The sequence below is a fragment of the Amyelois transitella genome, chromosome 3 (genome assembly GCF_032362555.1).
Source record: "Amyelois transitella isolate CPQ chromosome 3, ilAmyTran1.1, whole genome shotgun sequence".
NCBI lineage: Eukaryota > Metazoa > Arthropoda > Insecta > Lepidoptera > Pyralidae > Amyelois > Amyelois transitella.
This window is the reverse complement of record NC_083506.1, coordinates 6,051,806-6,070,564: the sequence shown is the minus strand read 5'-3', so window position 1 is coordinate 6,070,564 and position 18,759 is coordinate 6,051,806. Positions and strand designations below refer to the sequence as shown.

Sequence of the window (18,759 nt, the reverse complement as noted above, 5' to 3'; positions counted from 1 at the left end):
AATAAACGTGCAACAGCTACGTATCTATACTACTTCTAATTGTATTTCAGGGCTCGTTAGCACAAACTCGCCTCTATTTTTTACCCGTTTCTGTTGTACTAATGTTTTTGTTTTTCCTAAGTTCACCTTCGAATTTTAAAAAAGTGCAATCGCAAAATGCCCTCGCAATTAATGACGGAATTATTCCCCTTTTCTTGTAAATTTTTTGAAAATCAAGTATATAATTCTATGCTATTTTAATATTATTGTACTTATAAGAATAAAATTAATTTTATAATATTAATAATACTTTATTAATAAACTCATGATATAGACTATATCCGCAACATTTAGTACATAAAAAATTCGGTAACACCACTTGTGGTGCAGTGCGACTGAAGTAGATGTTATCCCGCTTTCAAAATTGCTATGGTACCAAAGATTTCCTCCAGTTACATAAAATAAAAATAATTACAAAAATATCGAGCTCTTTGCTCTTGCCAAATAATTGCTCTGCCCAATGATACATATAAAAATATTTTTTTCTCACTATTACGTAAGTACGATATTATTTTCGAGTACAATAAAGGGTTGTAGGAATAGTATTGGTATGATTTTATTCATTTATAGTAACAAAAACACCAAAATAGTTTCAATCTAAACCTTATAATAACTTATTGCCAAAACAGCCGAAAGCCATATAACATTGAAAGAAGATAACATTTTACTTGAGGAAGCATATCCATCCTAGCACATACTACTAGGTATATTACTGTCATGTAAATTAATATAAAATTAAAAATACTTGCTGCAGCATTGCAAAAAAAAAATTGGAATGATTTTATAAAGTCGAAATAAATAAACAATTTTGTTAATGAATACAAATTATAAGCCCTGCATAAAATATATAGACAGCAGTTACTCTTACAGCTAATTAGGCGTAATCTGCGACTCTGGTTGCCTTGCAGCTGATTTACAGTCCACGCAGAGCTAGAAAAACAAAACAGTAAAATGATAATTTTCACTAAACTTTATTTCTTCATTAACCCATATTCTTTTGCTTCAATTTGTGATTATTCATCTACTTTCAAAATACTTCCTACTTTATGCTAAAATTCTAAAACACTAAATTTAGTACGATACATATAAAGATTTGTCAATCATATATATAGACATTGGAACAACATTGAGAACAAAATATATACACGAGATTTCTAACAGGGACCTTACAGACTAGCGTTAACACATACATGATGTACGTTATAAGGTAAAATAATGGATAAAATAGAAAAGTGTTCAACCTAGGATGCAAAGATGGTATACTTTTCTATGTGTGTTCTATATTACAGCACAGTCAAACTGATAAGTTTCACTATATGACCATGTAAAATCTATTGAAATCTAGTAGGTATTTCTATATTCAGATAAGCACAACTTATGAAAGTATAGCATACTTCGGTAAAAATTAAAGTAGGGTACTAACTACTTTAATTCAATATTAATTTTTTAATAATTATAATAATTGTTAAATGCAAATCTTTTGATTTATAAAAACAATAGAAAGCAGTTATTTTCAGCACTAAACAAAGTTATTTTATTAAAACATTGCGTATTAAAGCTGGTTTCAGGAACAAATATGTAAACTACAGCAAAAATATGCAATTCCACACAAATTGTTACACAGGCTTATTTTATAAAATAAAATTAAATATTTCGGAGTTGTATGGGATCACCTGTTGCAAGTTACCTGTTTCACGAAATTTATTTTCGCTCTTTATGCGATACAACGTACGAAATCTAAAAAAAAAAACAACAAAACCTGTACCGCTTCTATTTGTTACCATTAATAACCACCAGTCAAATGTTTATTATTATTATAACCCTGAGAGTGCATAGTTGACAATTTGAACATTTGGCACTGTTAACACTGTGAACTAAATGTCAAGTAAATAGTTCTATACTTGTGGAATGTTCAACTTAATTAAATAAAATTATGTTTCAAATAACATATTATTAACGTTATAGTTTATACAACAAAACACAATCTTATCTATTTGAGAAAATGGTAACATTGTACATAATAAATAAAAAATCAAATTGATTTTTGTTTTTTTATATTTGACACACAACATTTTGTATATTTTTGGTTACATTAGTAATAATGTAACCAAAAATATACAAAATGTTTATAAGCTTCAGCTATATTTTATTATTCGTTGACCATTCAATGATCGAAACCTGAATAATGCATTCACTATATAATATATGTATGTATATAATAGGAGGTAGATTTCAGAATATCAAACCATTGTTATTTTGCTTATGATTTGGGGCAATTATTGACTTCTTAATTACCTCTACAACAAACACCGATTTTACGACAATAATATCAAGGAACATTAAAAATTTTAAATTGGCATTTTTAGCTAGGCAAACAAATAATGGAATGTGCTTTCTAGATGCTGGATTAAGAGCGTGATCAGTGAAATGATCCGGTGTGTATTAAATACATATTCCTTCCGTTTCTCTCCAATTAAATAATATTACTTCTCTTCCTCGTTGTATTTTAGCAATTTAATTTATGGTAGGCAATGGCCTTGCAATACCCTGTATAGTCGATTACACCGACAACTTAGGTGGATAACACAAAATTTCCATCTAAGTAACAAAGTGTGTGTGTGTGTTAAAGCTTGTGGTTAAAAAATCGTCAGATTTTTTTACTACAAGCTTTCACAACATCATACTTTCAATGTAATGTTACTTCAATTAAACTTATCTATTCAAATAAGCCATAAAATGCCAACTTAATTTTGTTTTAGTTAGGTACATTCCATGTCCTTCAATTAGCCAAAAGGTGGCATGCATGCTTCACTCCGTGCATTTATTTTGAGTCATTGGATTCTGTTCCTGTCAACAAAATATATGATAGTTTTGTTAATATTTCACACAACTCAACAACAAAACTAGTGCAAAGATATTTGTGGATTCCATGAATAATGTTAAAAATTTATTTTAACAACAGGCTTATTTCACTCTTCTAAAGTTAGGCTGGTAGTGAAAAGACAAAACTTGGGATGCTTCTTTCAGGCCACTGGGCTAGCAATCTGCCACTATCTTTTTTCAATTCCATCATGATCATTGATCGTGGCTATAACTTCAAAGAGACTCGATCTCTTTGAAACCATTATTTATTTCTACCCCGTAAGGATAAAGATATGATATTGTAGGCATGTAATTATCACTCAAATCAAAAACTCAAACTCAACCCCAAAAATTTTAACTTCCAAGCACAGATACTTATTAGTCTCTTTAATTAACAGCAGGCAAAATTGAATCTGTATGACCCCTTTTTATTTCGGGAATATATAAAGAATGTAAGTCACATACCTTCTTCCTTATCTTCCACATTCTGTGCAATAAATTCGCGAAGTTCTGTGTACGCCTTGTCGAGATTATCATTCAGTATAATGATGTGGAAGTTCTCTGGCTCTTTTCCTGAAAAAAGGGTAATATTTTTTTATTGAAGCTTGTCCAAAAGCATACATATTACCTATATAATATGTGTAAGGCCATAAAGTCGTTTGTTGATGAAAAATCCGGACTCACGAGCGAAGGGTTCCGTACCGCAAAGCAGCAATTCAAAAATAAAGTTTTCGTATTGCAAAAATATTATACCTTGCATATTTCAGATAAAGATGTGTATGTTTATAAAGAAAATTATAGTGTGGGTTGTTTGTAATGATAGTTATAAAATACAAAATTGCAGAAATTGTATAGTAAGTTATATATGACATTAACATCTGTTAGCTAGCCCACCCGGTTTCATGTTTTTACCTTTCACTACCCAAAGGTTGGCTGGAAGAGATTGCTTAGCGATAAGTCCGCCTTTGCTCAACATATTCTTCATGTATGTTTCTACAACATATGTATTTTTTTAGGGCAATAAAGATAATTTGTATTGTATTGTATCTGCAAAGGAAGCACAATCCAGAATTCATAATAAAATTATTTTATTTAAGATCACCAAATTCCATGCGAAATCATTTGGTATATACACAAAACAATAACCTTACATCAGGTAGGTAACTACTGACTACTTATCTGCAGGGACTAGCATATTTGTAAGAAATTTTAATTTTTAGGGCTATGTTTGAGTTATCATTACTAAAATTGGTTTATCAATGGTTGATTTAGAAGAAATATAATACTTACCATACTCTATTTCGCGTTTAGCAGTCTCCAGGCGTTTTTTCAGGGCTTCTTCATGTTCAGTGTTACGGGCCCGCAGGCGTCTCTCGAGCTCTTCAATGGATGGGGGCATCACAAAGACGAGCAAGGGATCCAAATCAGTGGTCTTCACCTGCTTTACGCCTTCAATCTCGATATCCAGGATACAGATCTTGCCAGTTCGACGAACCTCATCAACTGCATGTTTGCTGTAATTCATAAAAATTAAATAGATTAAAAGATGATTATAACATATGACCATATAAATTTAAACTTCTTGCTTTGATAAAGTTTTCGTCTATAAATTTTAATAAGACTTCATTATTTGATGCTCTAGTCAACACTAATTATAAAAGATTTGTTTAAGTTTGTAATGAAAAAACTGAGGCGACATCTCTACGCCACACGTCACAACAGTTAATCACACAACAACTATCAATCATCACGAAAAAACTGACACGCTCAACCAATAGCAGCGAGAATCTTAATCGCGCAAACTAAGATTTAATGGATTGGAGCATAAATACAACCTCCGACTTAACATCGTCGGAGCCGTAGTTCCCCAGGCATAACACCTAGCCTGGCGGAAGATCTTCCCTTTGGTGGCGGTCGAGCCAAATCATTGCTCCCGCTGCTTAAATATACATTTGTATTTTGTGCAATGAAGTTAAATCTATACTAATATTAAAAGTTGAAATGTTTGTTTGTTGGTTTGTTTGAACGCGTTTATCTCACGAACTACTGGTTCGAATTGAAAAATATTTTTGTGTTGAATAGACCATTTATCAAGGAAGACTTTACGCTATATAACATCACGCTGCAACTATAAGGAGCGAAGAAATAATGGAGAATGTAAAAAAAAATCGGGGAAAATTATTCATCCTTGGGGTCTTCAATGATGCTCAAATTAACTATTCCACGGGGACGAAGTCGCGGGAACAGCTAGAACATTTTAAAACTGTTTTCTTCTTTGCAATAAAAGAAAACTTGGAGGTGACAGAAAGGTGTAAGTTGCGGCTTCAAGTACAAGAATCACTTCAAACGCAAATATATTTAATTTAAATATAAGCTACAGCCATATTTAAAATTTATTAGATTATCAGCTGTTGCTTGCGACTTTTTTCGCTAACAAAATTCACTGACAATCTCAATCCATACATATAATAAAATAGAAACGTACTGATGTCTCTCTACTTAAAGATATACCTAAGTAAAAATAGAAATTTATACTGTATAAATTAACCTCTTCAGAATGGAGCGGCGTAAATGGCCATCATCAAACTTTTCGTCAATATGAATACTCACCCGACTTTGAACCTTAATTATGCATATAAGTGACAACTTTTTTATGAATAAGTTAAATCATATAAACAAACTTGAATAGAAATGAAGCTTCAATAAAATTTCACCAAAGCATACTTTTCCATTAAATTTTTCATTTGAAATTGGCTCTGTCTAGCCCTTAAGGGATATAGATGTTGACAATAACTATACTATTTATACAATCAAGTTTTATTTTGATGTATGTGACAGAAAGAATATTATATTATCTGCAAGCAACTTGCCTCTCTTTCCTCACCCAGCTCAATATATCGGGCAATCTTTTCCTCACACCTGGGTGAAACCCGAGATGGTTTCACTGTTTCTTATTGTCTGTCAGGGTAGGTATTGTGATAAAAATTCATACCATCAGAAAAACATACTTGTTACAAATATTTAGAAAAAGTTAAGTCTCAACATGCTACTTATTTCAATTTTATAATAAACAAGCTGTCCCGGCAAACATTGTTTTGCCATATAAATAATTTTTAAGTAATTACTAGTTAAAAAAAATGTTAAGGGTGGACAAATGGTTGTAGTCACTAAGGGGTATAAAAAAAGATTTTGGCCGATTCTCAGCCCTACTCAATATGCTCAGAAAATTTTATTCATGAGAATCAGTCAAGCTGTTTCAGAGGAGTACAGGAACAAACATTGTAAAATGACAATTTTATACATATAAAAGATAAACATATTAAAGAATCCTAATTCTTGTAAAATTAATGTTAAGTTAAGTTTGTAAAGATGTGTGATGATGATGACATTTGTTACACCTTCATGATGATGAAATTGGGTACCAGGTAGAATATAACCTGGAATAACAACAATTAATCTTAATCCTTAAAATTACCACGAGAGTCTGGAAGCCCTGAGGCTCAGCTAGTGTTGTATGATGGGTTGCAGAGTAACAAAAAAGTGAAAATCATGCTGCCATATTTTATTGTTGGTAAAAATAAGTTTACATCAACAGCCCTGGGCTGGGCGGGCATGCAGGTCACCCACCAAGATACATGCTGGTCCTAGTTGACCTAGTCCATAGACAGGTGTATGAACTAAGCTGAAGAAGTACATAAGTATATTAGTGATAACTAAGTGGCAAATCACAAAATTAAATACAGATATGCATAACAGAAATAACATTTAACAAACAATGACGTTAACACTGAAAACTGAATTTTGGCAATTTGCCATTGCCCCCTAAACAACGAGCACATGGCCAAATTAAATTCTTTTTGCAAAAATTATGCACTAAACTCACCTGGTACCATACATATTTCCACTGAAATTGGCCGTTTCTAAGAATTCACCTCTCTGTATTGCGGCTACCATGTCATCTTTTGTGGTAAAATGATAGTGAACACCATCTTTTTCACCCGGTCGTGGACTTCTTGTAGTATGTGACACACTAAAGCCAAATTTATCCGGAAATTCTTTGAGAAGGCGCTTTAAAAGGGTACTTTTGCCCGAACCTGAAGGTCCACATAGAACTAAAGGACGGGGCCCTTTCTGCACCATACTTGCAAAAACTATAGAAAGAAAGTAAAACAGGTTTAATTGAATTAATACTGCCGCAACGCAAAAAACAATTCCTGCTTTTTACTTACATCTAAACAAATACGTGGTTAAAAATTTTGTTGAACGATATGTTATTAACAGTATTGAGATTTTAATACAGCTTTAGTGAATAGATATAAATCCACGCGATATATCCAATTTAATTTCTCTCGTTTCCCTTTACTCGTAGGTTAAGTAGGTACATAACACACATTTGAAGTTTGATTTGACTTTAGCACATACATTGATTTGTTTGATTCCTTGTTTGACGTTGACATTGACAGTTAAAATTGTGTTGTCACCATAGATTATGTAGATTCTGTTTGTGTGACTCTCCGAGATTACATTATTCGTTATTCAGTAAGGGATATTAATACAGCTTGGCAAATAAGAGTTTGTACCGGTGACAGGTGGTACTAAAGAGTGTGAATAATGGCAACACTATTTTGCTGTCATAAACTAGTACATACGAAGTCGAACATTCGTTTTGGTTTTTGTATTTTGGTGAAATTGAAACTTTTAAGTGAATAATTTGTAAAATATATGTAGAAACATGAATAAAACTATCCGGAGCAGTGGTAGAAAGGTTATTCATAGAGTGTTCTTGCATTGTTTGGCAGAACAAGAAGCTGGAGAAATTACTCATGCAATTGATGATGTTTATAGACGAACAGCCGAAATGACAGGTATTTATTTATATGTAATTATTATTTAGTCATAGAATATAGTAATAAAACATTGTTTTAATGATTTTAAGTACTAAGATCATAAGATATTGTGAAAAATAGATTTTAACTTCAACGCTATTTGAAGGTTATGTTTTGCAAATTTGCAATGACATGTATACTAGGACAACGTAAGATTGATCATTAATTTTTTTTTCACACAATTATTTTTATTTTTAGGTGTTAGTATAAACACTGTCCGAAATATTGAAAAAGAAGGTGCTAGAAATAAGGGCGTGTTTTCTACACCAGGAAAACATAGAAAAGGTCGTCCAAAAAAGGTTTTGGACAATTTTGATTTGTCAGCCATAAGACAAAAGGTTCATTTTTTCTATGTGGTGAAAAAACAGGTAATTTTTTTTTATTTATTATATTATATAAACATTTTCATAAAATTATTGAAATTGGCCCCTTGGTACGGTGTGAGAGCATTACACATAGACCAAGTTATTTTCGAATGTAAATAATTAAGTTAAATAATTTTCACATATTGTTATGCCGGATGTCATCATTGATGACAGTGGTTAAGCCATGTCAGTCAGATTTCTATACGCAGCAGCTTAAAAAAACTGACACCAGTGTTGGCCACTTACATACCCAAGAAATAACATATTGTAACCAAATCTTATAGTTTAAGTATTTTTTATTTTAGGTGCCCACTCTTCGTAATCTGCTACCTGTTATTAAAGCAGATTTAAATTATGATGGAAGTCGGGAACACCTGCGAAAAGTATTACTTTCACTGGGTTTTAAATATAAAAAATGCCAGTCTGATAGGTCAGCCCTGATAGAAAAAACTGACATAGCTCTCAAGAGAGAAAAATATCTTAAAATCATTTTAGATAACAGAAATTTGCCAGAGGAACTGAGAAAAAATATTATATATTTAGATGAGAGCTATGTTCATGCCTCATATAAATTAAAAAAATGCTGGCAGTCAATGGATGTTAGTGGAATAAAAGAAAATGTGAGCAAAGGCAAGCGGTACATTATTGTACATGCTGGCAGTGAGAAGGGATTTGTTCCGAATGCCTTATTGATTTTCAGCGGAAATAATCAGAATGAGGACTATCACTCTGAAATGAACCATTACAATTTTACGAAATGGGTTAAAGATAAATTAATCCCAAATCTCACTGAGGCTAGTATAATAGTCATGGACAATGCGCCCTACCACTCAGTAGTACTAAATAAGGCACCAACAAGCGCAACTAAAGTTGCCGAAATTAAAGTATGGCTTGAAGATAATGGCGTGCCGTTTGAGGACTCATTGCGCAAGCCGGAGCTTTTGACATTAGTAAAACGCCATAAACCGGCCCCTCTTTATGAAATAGATGAGATTTTAGGAGAACATGGTCACACAGTGGTACGACTTCCACCTTACCATTGCGATTTAAACCCAATTGAATTAATTTGGGGGATCGCTAAGCATAAAATTGCATCAAATAATGTGTGCTCAACTGATATAAAGGTAAAGGTTCTCTTATTAACTTTTATTCAGTAGACTATTAGTTTGATTATTACTAGCTTTAATTTTCGTCTAAATGTTTTTTGTAGATGGCATCTCAGCAAGCATTTGAAAGTATCTCTGTGGAAAATTGGGTAAATTCATGCAGACATGTTATGAAAATTGAAAAGGAGTATTTTGAGAGAGGCAGAACTTTATACACTGATATAGAGCAATTAGTCATTCCTGTAAATGATGACAGCAGCAGTGAAGAGTCATCAGAATCCTGTTATTCTGACATAGCAGGAACGTCAACCCAAGATGCTGTCTTCTCAGGTGTAGAATACGTGGATGAATAATTTGATTCTGATTGAATAAAATCACTGATAATCAACTGAGATTTTTTAATCCTGCTTACATTATAAATGCGAAAGTTTGTAAGGAAGTTTGGACGTGTATGTGTGTTTATTACTCTTTCACACAGAAACTACTGGATGGATTATTATGAATTTTGGTAAACGAGTAGAATATGACCTGGACTAACATATAGGGTACTTTGTATTGCAAAATGTTCACGGGAACGCAGCCCCGGGACGCAGCTAGTATCATATTAACATCTGTAACACAGGCGAGTGTTATCATCCCTGAAATCTTTTCACACCCTTTTCATGTTGTCGTCGACTCAGACCCTTCGCACACGAAGCTACTCAAAGGTTACGGGAACTAGTCAGTAATTACAATAACAAACCAATCAGAAACTGTACTTCGCATACGGCGCTACTCAAATTGTAAGGTTTCTGTAACATACATACATACATACATACATAAAATCACGCCTCTTTCCCGGAGGGGTAGGCAGAGACTACCTCTTTCCACTTGCCACGATCCCTGCATACTTCCTTTACTTTCGTTTTTGTAACTTCTGCTATTTTTGCTCGTTCATTTTCAAAACAAAACGTTGAAACTCGAGTATCCAGTAGGACAGCGACTGGCTCGACGACGCATCACTCGGGATCAGTTACTAACCGGTTGGTGACTAGTTGCGTCGTGTGCGAACCCCAATGAGAAAGTATGGGCGGTGACGCTCAAGGAAGTTTTTTTAAGTAGCGTCTTCCGCTGTTGACTTCTTTTTCTCTATATAAAATCAATTACTCAAGTATCAAAACGGTTTAGGTCAGGTTATATGGGGTGGCCATATAAAGACAGGCAGCGCCCTCATTTTTTCCATACTCTTTTTTGCCAAGCTATACTGTCTGAGAGTCTAACTAGAGTGTTCGCTATTACACTTGTCTGAAAATCATCGTGGCACAGCAGTAGTGGAAAAGTCAAATGAATTATGACAAAGGAGTGAATTTAAAAACATTACTTTATGTTTATACGTCTGACCTCCGACCACAAAGCGAATATTGAACGTGATTTTTTAAGTTGCACACATATAGTAATTTAATCATCTTTTATCGCATACAAGAATACTTGAAAGAACTTGTATCCAGGGCCGTAGAAATATTAAAAAGAAATTCATCAGCTGTTTGTAATTTATTCAACACTTTTTACCATTAATTAAAAATTTAAATATTTTCATAATATTTTACTATAATTATTATCAAATTATTTAACTTAGATTTATGCAAATAACACATTGTGTTAAAATAATGTATCTGTGTGAAAAAATAATTAACAAGATATAAACATTCATACCACTGGTTTCCGAGTGGCAAATCAGCCAATCACAACGTCTTTCTCGATTTTGAAATTTTAACGTTACTTCAAAATCAAACAAATCAATCAAACAACTCAAGCAAGCACACGAATTCGTTCGGTGCCAAGCCAGGTGAGGAGAATAAGGAGGGCATCGCATTTGAACAAATTTTAAAGTCTTTGGACGGGCACTGTTTGCCATTCATACGTGATATTATTTGCAGAGAAACAGTTTTATTTTCCTAGACATGGATATTCAAGTAAGACGGCAGCGAACGGTAAGTTTTATTTTATTGATGTAGCAGGCGAATTTATTCCTCTATCTATCTATCTATTATTTATATGAATACTTTTCTCTTTTAAACATAACGAATTATCTTTAGGTGCAGACAGAGAATCAAGAAAATGTGTTCAATATTAAAGGCAAGGGTGGCATAGCTTTGCCAAACAAGAGACAAGGCCTCGCTATGCGCGGGGCCCTTGGTGATCTGAGTAACTACCAAGCTCAGCGAGAGAACATAATTGGTAAAGTGGCCGAAGCGACAGCAGAGTTCGAGAAGAAGGCGACTCTCAATCGTGGCCTCTCACGTAGGTAAGTATGTTCACCGGCTTTCTTTTTTACTCATACCTACAAGTGGCTATTATTTTTTTATACATACCTTCAAGTTTCATTAAAAAAAATAACATGGCGAACAAGGTAAAACTATTGTTCCGCCTTATCTACCAAGAAATTATAAAATGACAGTAATAATAACAATAACCTTTATTGCTAATAACCAAAAACCTCTAAAAGCCTTTATTCGCACTTTAGTTTTTACATTTATTAACAAACATAAATTATAATTGTGTGCCCATTTGTCCTTTGACAAAATTCCTCCAACCTCACCCATGTCTCTGTGTTATGTGCCTTTGCTGTCCAGGTTGCACCTGCAACCACTTCGATTTCATCCACCCGCTTTATAGGGTTTATATCTTTTCTAGATAAGAATCTTTGGTACCAGACAGTTATATACATATATAGGTATATAGGTACTAGTAATTAAAACTTTAGTCTAGCTATTCTGTAAGATTAACCGTGGTCTGATGGAAAATAAATCATAAAAACGCTAAGCAGAGTTTCTATTTAAACATGTGTGAAAGTCTGACAGTTTTTACCACTTTTATTTATTCTACATGCTTGCTTAATTTGCATAAGTTTGACCAGTGATGGGGAAAAGCTATATAGGTATTTCTGTTGTTACAAACATGGTATTAATTTATTTCAAACTGTTACAGCAATTACAGTCATGTCCAATCTAAGGTGGACACAGGCTTGGCCTGCAGACCCGTCATTCAGCCTTCATCAAGGCCTCCACTGCGCAGGGAGGAGAGCACTGCAGGCCTTGCTGCCAGAGCTGCAGCGCGCTCCCGGGTAAGTTTGTCTAGTCTGTCTAGTTTTAATTATTTAAACATGTCACATGGACAATAGCGCTAGTCTGACATACAATGAATAAGTATGGCATTAACCATTGTTTTTAAAAATCAATAACCATTGTTTTCCAGGCTGTGCTGAAAGACTCATCAAATAAACAAAATGAGATAAAGGAATCAATAAATATACTGATACAAACAAAGAAGACTACACAAGAGAAGAAGAATGGTAAGCTGCCAACATTGAAAGAAAATAAGGAATCTAAGACCTTGAAGCCAATCCTTAAAGACCCAACTGAGTCCTTAGGCAAACTTAAATTAGGTGACACAGTGACCTATTCAGAAAAAAGCACGTGCATCATCGATCAAAGCAAGTTAGAGAATGAGGCTGCAAATATAATAAAGACACCAAAACTGCCTAAAGACATTGAAGATATTGATGCGGGTGACAATGAAAGTCCACTATTGATGTCTGCTTATATCAAGGAAATTTACAATTATTTGACTGAACTTGAATTGAAGTACCCCATTGAACATGACCATTTGAAGAATCAGGTTTGTGATTTTTTTAGTAGTAGGTTTCAAGACTGTTTTCTAAGTTGACATAAAAGCTTTTCAAAATAATCATATCTACAAATACATCTCATCCAAGCATATTCTTGTGACCTTTGTAGGTAATTTTCATACTCAATCATAAATGCGAAAGTATGTATGCCCAATGTCTGTCTTTTTTAAACTGCTGAACGGATTTGGATGAAACTTTACATTGATGAGTTTTATACATTATAAAGAAGCGTACACAGGTTGAAATTGGTGCAGCTATGTACCAAATCAATGCCTTGCTATTGCTAAATAATGCTCTTACTTTCATCTAGGCAGGCGACATAAACATGGTAACCATGATTAGTGGGTTTGGTTATCCTTTAGGAAGGCGCTTATTGTCACCTAACAATCATGATCATAGACAGCCTGGGCTCTTCTCCAGAGGAAGCAATTGGGATTATTATTAGGAGGATGATAAATACAAAAATTGTTTTAAGTAAGACATAATAAGCTATGTTTTTGTTTTAATTATTTTTTCAGACTGTCATTACTGGGAAGATGAGAGCCACACTGATTGATTGGTTGGTGGAAGTACAGCGACAATTTTCACTAGTTTTGGAGACATTCCATCTTACTGTTGGAATTATAGATAGATATTTACAGGTAAATAATTCTGCTTATTGATTCTATCTGAAAAGAAATACCTTCTGGAAAGTAAGAAAACAGGCTTATCAAAGTACTTCTTTCCCAGGCATTTATTTCTGTTACCCCAATTTTAGTCAAATTGGTTATGCAGTTAAAGATTATTCAGTTATTTTAGTCTTCATTATTGTAATAATTGGTGTTTGGATAGAGAATAAGTACTGTGAAATTAACTAAATATTTTCTTCTTCATTCGAAGTAATGTCTACACAATCAACTCTTTAAAATAGGGTATACCTAGTTATTCTGTTTATGCTTTTAAATTTGATTGTGCTTTTAAAATTTGATGCAATGTCTTTACAGTAGTTATAATAATAATTATGGAATTTAAATATTGAGAACACTCAATATTTAAATTCGTAAAAATTTATAAATTAATTAAATTCTATAATGTTAATATAATTACGAAATTTATGTGTATAAATTTCGTAATTATATGCCTAATAGTTCTGCTGTATGTTGTCTATAATCTATAAGTCAATATAAATGTTTTTTTTTTATTTATTGACTAATGAATTATATAACTATAAGAAAGATACAATAGTACAACAATGCTTTGTATAATATGCACTTCTGTTTGTGGCTGGCCTGCAGCCTCCGTAGCATGGCGCGTATTCACGTATTATAAATGTTAGAATTTAATTAAAAGCGATGGAATTTAATTACAACGTTAAGTTAACCTCAAGGCTACTACAGACCAACTTTTCTTTTTAGGCGGTGCCAAATGTTCAACGGAATCAGCTGCAACTGGTTGGGGTGACGGCGATGTTCATAGCCAGCAAATATGAGGAGATCTACGCGCCCGACGTTGCGGACTTCGTCTACGTGACCGACAACGCGTACAGCAAGTCCGATGTGTTCCGGTGCGAACGGGAGATCATGTCGAAACTAGAATTCTGCTTGGCGAGGCCCATCCCCCTCAGCTTCTTGAGAAGGTAAGTTGTTACTAGATAATTCCGGTAGTTCTGCGCACTTTTCTTCGAAAAAATAATTGGGATATGCTCTAAAGAACATGTTTATGCTAGATATCTAAACACATACGTGACAAATTTCAGTTTCCTATGCCTAATAGTTCTGCTGTATGTTGTCTATAAGTCAATATCAAAGTTTTTTTTTTATTTATTGACTAATGAATTATATAAATATAAGAAAGATACAACAGCACAACAATGCTTTGTATAATATGCACTTCTGTTTATGGCTGGCCTGGAGCCTCCGTAGCATGGCGCGTATTTACGTATTATAAATGTTACTCTTATGTTAAGTAGATAGATAGAGTGGTCAGCATATTCCCTCCAGAAGATTGTATCCTGGTCTCAGTAGCGATTACCGATTCAACTAAACCCATCTATAACGAAGTAGTGAATTATTAATTTTTTAACCTATTTCAGATTTGTGAAAGCAGCTCACGGAACATCGAAGAACCATCACCTGGCTAAATATTTTGTAGACCTTTGCCTGGTGGAGTACTCAATGGCACATTACAGGCCTTCAGAACTGGCGGCGGCGGCGATCTGCCTCTCTCTTTACTTGCTGTCAAGTAAAACTTTAGAAGTCGTTTGGACACCCACAGTTTCTTATTATTCTGGCTACACGCTCGAACATATCATGCCCATAATGAGGAAACTAGCTAAAATCGTCCTAAATGTTGAAAATTCTAAATACAAGGCAGTATATAACAAATATTTAGATGCCACCTTAGCCAAAGTGTCGAGTCTCCCGCAGCTAAAAGGCGAAGCGATCAACGAAATAGCCAAATCACCTTAACTTTTTTTAGTGATGTGTAGGTATTAATATGACTAATCTTATTACGCTTGACGCCAGTAACATTGTATTGTATCCAATGTTTGATAAACAATGGACTGAACCTTCGTAGTATATACTGTATTAGGGACCTGTTTGTTTAAGTAGTTTTAATTTTTAGATGTAATTTTATGTATGACGGTGAGTTTTATTAATTAACTGAACTGTACCTACCTACCAATGGTTGATGATCCCAGTAATGCTTATCTATATATTTTGTCATATAAAGTATTTATTATTTCAAAATTTGCATGTATTAGTAACATTTTGGACCACTGGAGGTTTCAGAAAGCTCGAATGTTGTAATTTTAATATTATGTACATGATGCATATTGAATGTCATATCAAATCCTAATAATTCAGGATGCATTTTTTTACATGTTTGCATTTGTTTTTTAAAGGTATGATACGGTAAATCTAAAAATAAAATGACGGGCTTATGTAACCCATTTTCGGATCCATTCAACCAGCAAATGATATATTTAAATTTTGTCCAATAAAGTAGTATTTGTCCCGTTCTGTCCCTGTTCTGCCAATGAATATTTTTAATAGTTTTGTTGAGATGTAAATTGTATCTAGTTCGTAATAAACAATGTTCTTTTAGTAAGTTTTACAAGTTTGTGATTATAAAATGTAATTTTTGATAAGACATAAGTAATTTTGTTAAATATAAATAAATCTGTTTTATAATATTTGATTTTCTTTTACTTGTATTCATCTCAACAAATATAAATGCGAAAGTAAGTTCATGCATTATTCGTGCATATTGTTTCTTCACGCGTTATCTACTGACCCATTTTGAAATTCATATTGATAAAGGTATCGCTACCTGATTGTAGGTCCTATATGAAAATCAATACCTATCTACCTGGACGAAAATTACCCTATATATGTATATACAGAAAATTTCAATATTGTATCAGTAGATAATCAAAAAATGTTACTAACTGATGTCTGTATATTCATAAGAATATAAAAAAAATCTATAACCAACAGGGATCTACATATAAAGGTTGAAATTTTATTGCTTTACAGAATTTTCAAAGCATGTTTGGACAATGAAATTGAATAGGTTTCTGTAAACGCAAATAGCAAAAAGTGAAAATCTTTTATACTAAATTGTCCTTTTTTTTATTTTTTTGTGTAAACGCAATAAAAATTCACCTTGTTTACCTATGACAAACAAAAGCCAAAAATTTGTTTTTAAAATTTTAGTTGGTCGTACTGTATTTGTTCTCGCTTAACGTGAAAACTATTGCTCCGATTTGAGTGCCGTTCGACTTGGAATAACATACATACATATTGTACACTAGCTGTGCCCGCGACTTCGTCTGGGTGGTATAGTTAGTTATTTTGGACATTATTGAAGCCCTCAAGGTTTTTTTCACTTTTTCCATTATTTCTTCGCTCCTGATAGTTGCAGCGTGATGATTATTATAAGCTAAAGCCTTCCTTGATAAGTGCTCTATTGCACACAAAAATAATTTTTCAATTCGATTCAGTAGTTCCTGAGATTAGCGCGTTCAAACAAAAAAACAAATAAACTCTTTAGCTTAATAATATTAGTATAGATATAATCACGTCTATCCTTCACGGGGTACACATAGCTAAAATTCTTGATACTATGGCATTGAAATTCAAATATCGAAAGACGGTTTTGCTAGCCCACAGCCTTAGAGAAGAATCCCAAGTTTATTAGTCTTAAATTGATTGACTTTTATAATCTACACGGGCAAACAAGAAGTCTGGGCTAGCATCCCGTTTCACGTCATAATAAAAAGCGAAAATGCTAGCCTCGCAGAAGTCCTTTAGGCGCTGAGCTCTGAATCACAATTAAGTACCCGGTCTGAATGATAATATTTATAAATCTGGAAAATTAGTCGTGATGAGATACAATTTTACATACATGTACACACAAATATGGAAAACAATTTTACATAAGTACCTACATATACATAAAATTATCGCGTAACGCTCCTCTTTGATTGTGATTATACAGGATGACATTTAAAACAACTGCATACTTTTAAACATAGACTATACCCATGCTTCTGAGCCGTTTGAGCCTATTTTTATTTAAATTAAACGTCATCATTTTCACATTTAAAAAACCCTCAAAAACTACGTCACACGCTTTATTAAAGACCAATACTACAAAAAGAAATTAAAACTAAACACGTAAATAAATGTCTGAAAAATAAATTATTTTTCTAGTATAAAGATCAAGTAAAGTACAGAGTTGTCGAGATCGCTCAGCTGAATGAATTGTGTCGTTGACCTCTGAATCTTACGCGTCGCTTTTCCGCAGGCCGGGGTGATATTACGTATTTAGGATCGTGGATTTTGATGCTTTAATTTTTTTTCGTACTTTCTGAAATATGAACCTATATTTTTCTTTTAACGTTTTTAAATATCCTTTAGATGAGTACACTTAACAGTTAAATTTATGCAGATGAATTTAAAGTCACCCTGTATATAGTCTGTTTAAAAATATGTACTTACCTTAGATGATAAGTCCATAAAGTTAAGTTAGTATGAGCCCCTAAGCGCCCAGCAGAGTTCAGAGTTTTGTGATGACAAGATTGCAGAGCTAAGTAGAAAATTAGAGCGAAGATTTTTTCCCATTAATCGCACATAGATCCAATAACTTTGATAGCGAAAGAGAGGCCGCATTGACAGGTCTCATTAAAGTTTGACAGCTTTTAATGGTGAAGTAGGTAAAAAAATGTAGATCTTCCTGACATCTTGAAAGTAAATTAGCCAAGGAGCTTGCCAGTTAAAAGATTTCATATTTTTATTGGAAAATATTAAAGGGTAGAAAGATTCATTGATCGATACGAATAAAATTTATTCGTTTATTAAGCGGAGTTATTTATTATTCTTTACTAAAAGTAATTTCTCTTAGCAAAATTAAAAGTAGTTTGTTAATTAATTATACCTACTTTTCAATAAAATACGTATTACAAATTACGAAAGCTTGCCCGGCCATGTTAATACCGAAGAAAACACTTTCATGATTTAAGCGAAACTTTGACAAATGGTGAAATAAAACTGCACGATTTCGTAGACCTCGGTGCAGCGGTCAAACCGCCCGACCGCCGCTCTACGCTCCGTAGTTTTCACGGTTTTCCCTTCCGCCGCAAATTCGAAGAATTTATTAACGCTTGGCGGTCAGCCGAAACGTTTTTGTTCCCTTTTTTCAGCGACCGGACTCCCCTGCAGCGGAAAAACAAAGAAATCTGGTTGCTATTCGGAAATAGTTACCCTTTACAGATTTTCCCGATGAGTTTACGTACTTCGATTGCTATCCATAGATTCTGAACTAACAGTATTAATAAAAAACCGAAAAAG

The 18,759-nt window shown here is 33.4% G+C and overlaps 3 protein-coding genes across 4 annotated transcripts; 2 read left to right on the top strand and 1 right to left on the bottom strand.

Annotated features, from left to right (window-relative positions):
- Positions 1-570: 570 nt before the first annotated feature.
- On the bottom strand, positions 571-7,298 carry LOC106135515 (guanylate kinase). Of its 2 annotated transcripts, none has more exons than XM_060950895.1 (5): positions 7,131-7,298; positions 6,785-7,052; positions 4,192-4,415; positions 3,367-3,474; positions 571-2,886 (listed from the first exon to the last, which is right to left on the bottom strand). In XM_060950895.1, the coding sequence occupies exons 2-5, from the start codon at positions 7,039-7,041 to the stop codon at positions 2,861-2,863; spliced, it is 615 nt and encodes a 204-aa protein (XP_060806878.1). In that variant the 5' UTR covers positions 7,042-7,052; positions 7,131-7,298; the 3' UTR covers positions 571-2,860. The 2 variants fall into 2 exon arrangements, with proteins under 2 accessions (XP_060806878.1, XP_060806883.1); XM_060950900.1 differs by having other exon boundaries at positions 571-969.
- Positions 7,299-7,494: 196 nt separating this feature from the next.
- LOC132903161 (uncharacterized) lies at positions 7,495-9,646 on the top strand. Its single transcript, XM_060950545.1, has 4 exons — positions 7,495-7,766; positions 7,986-8,155; positions 8,458-9,276; positions 9,363-9,646. Exons 1-4 carry the CDS (start codon positions 7,634-7,636, stop codon positions 9,609-9,611), a joined length of 1,371 nt encoding a protein of 456 aa, XP_060806528.1. The 5' UTR covers positions 7,495-7,633; the 3' UTR covers positions 9,612-9,646.
- A 1,262-nt stretch (positions 9,647-10,908) lies between these two features.
- LOC106135438 (G2/mitotic-specific cyclin-B) lies at positions 10,909-16,052 on the top strand. Its single transcript, XM_013335729.2, has 7 exons — positions 10,909-11,228; positions 11,334-11,542; positions 12,226-12,361; positions 12,493-12,915; positions 13,444-13,566; positions 14,320-14,540; positions 14,997-16,052. Exons 1-7 carry the CDS (start codon positions 11,199-11,201, stop codon positions 15,370-15,372), a joined length of 1,518 nt encoding a protein of 505 aa, XP_013191183.2. The 5' UTR covers positions 10,909-11,198; the 3' UTR covers positions 15,373-16,052.
- The last annotated feature ends 2,707 nt before the right edge of the window (positions 16,053-18,759 follow it).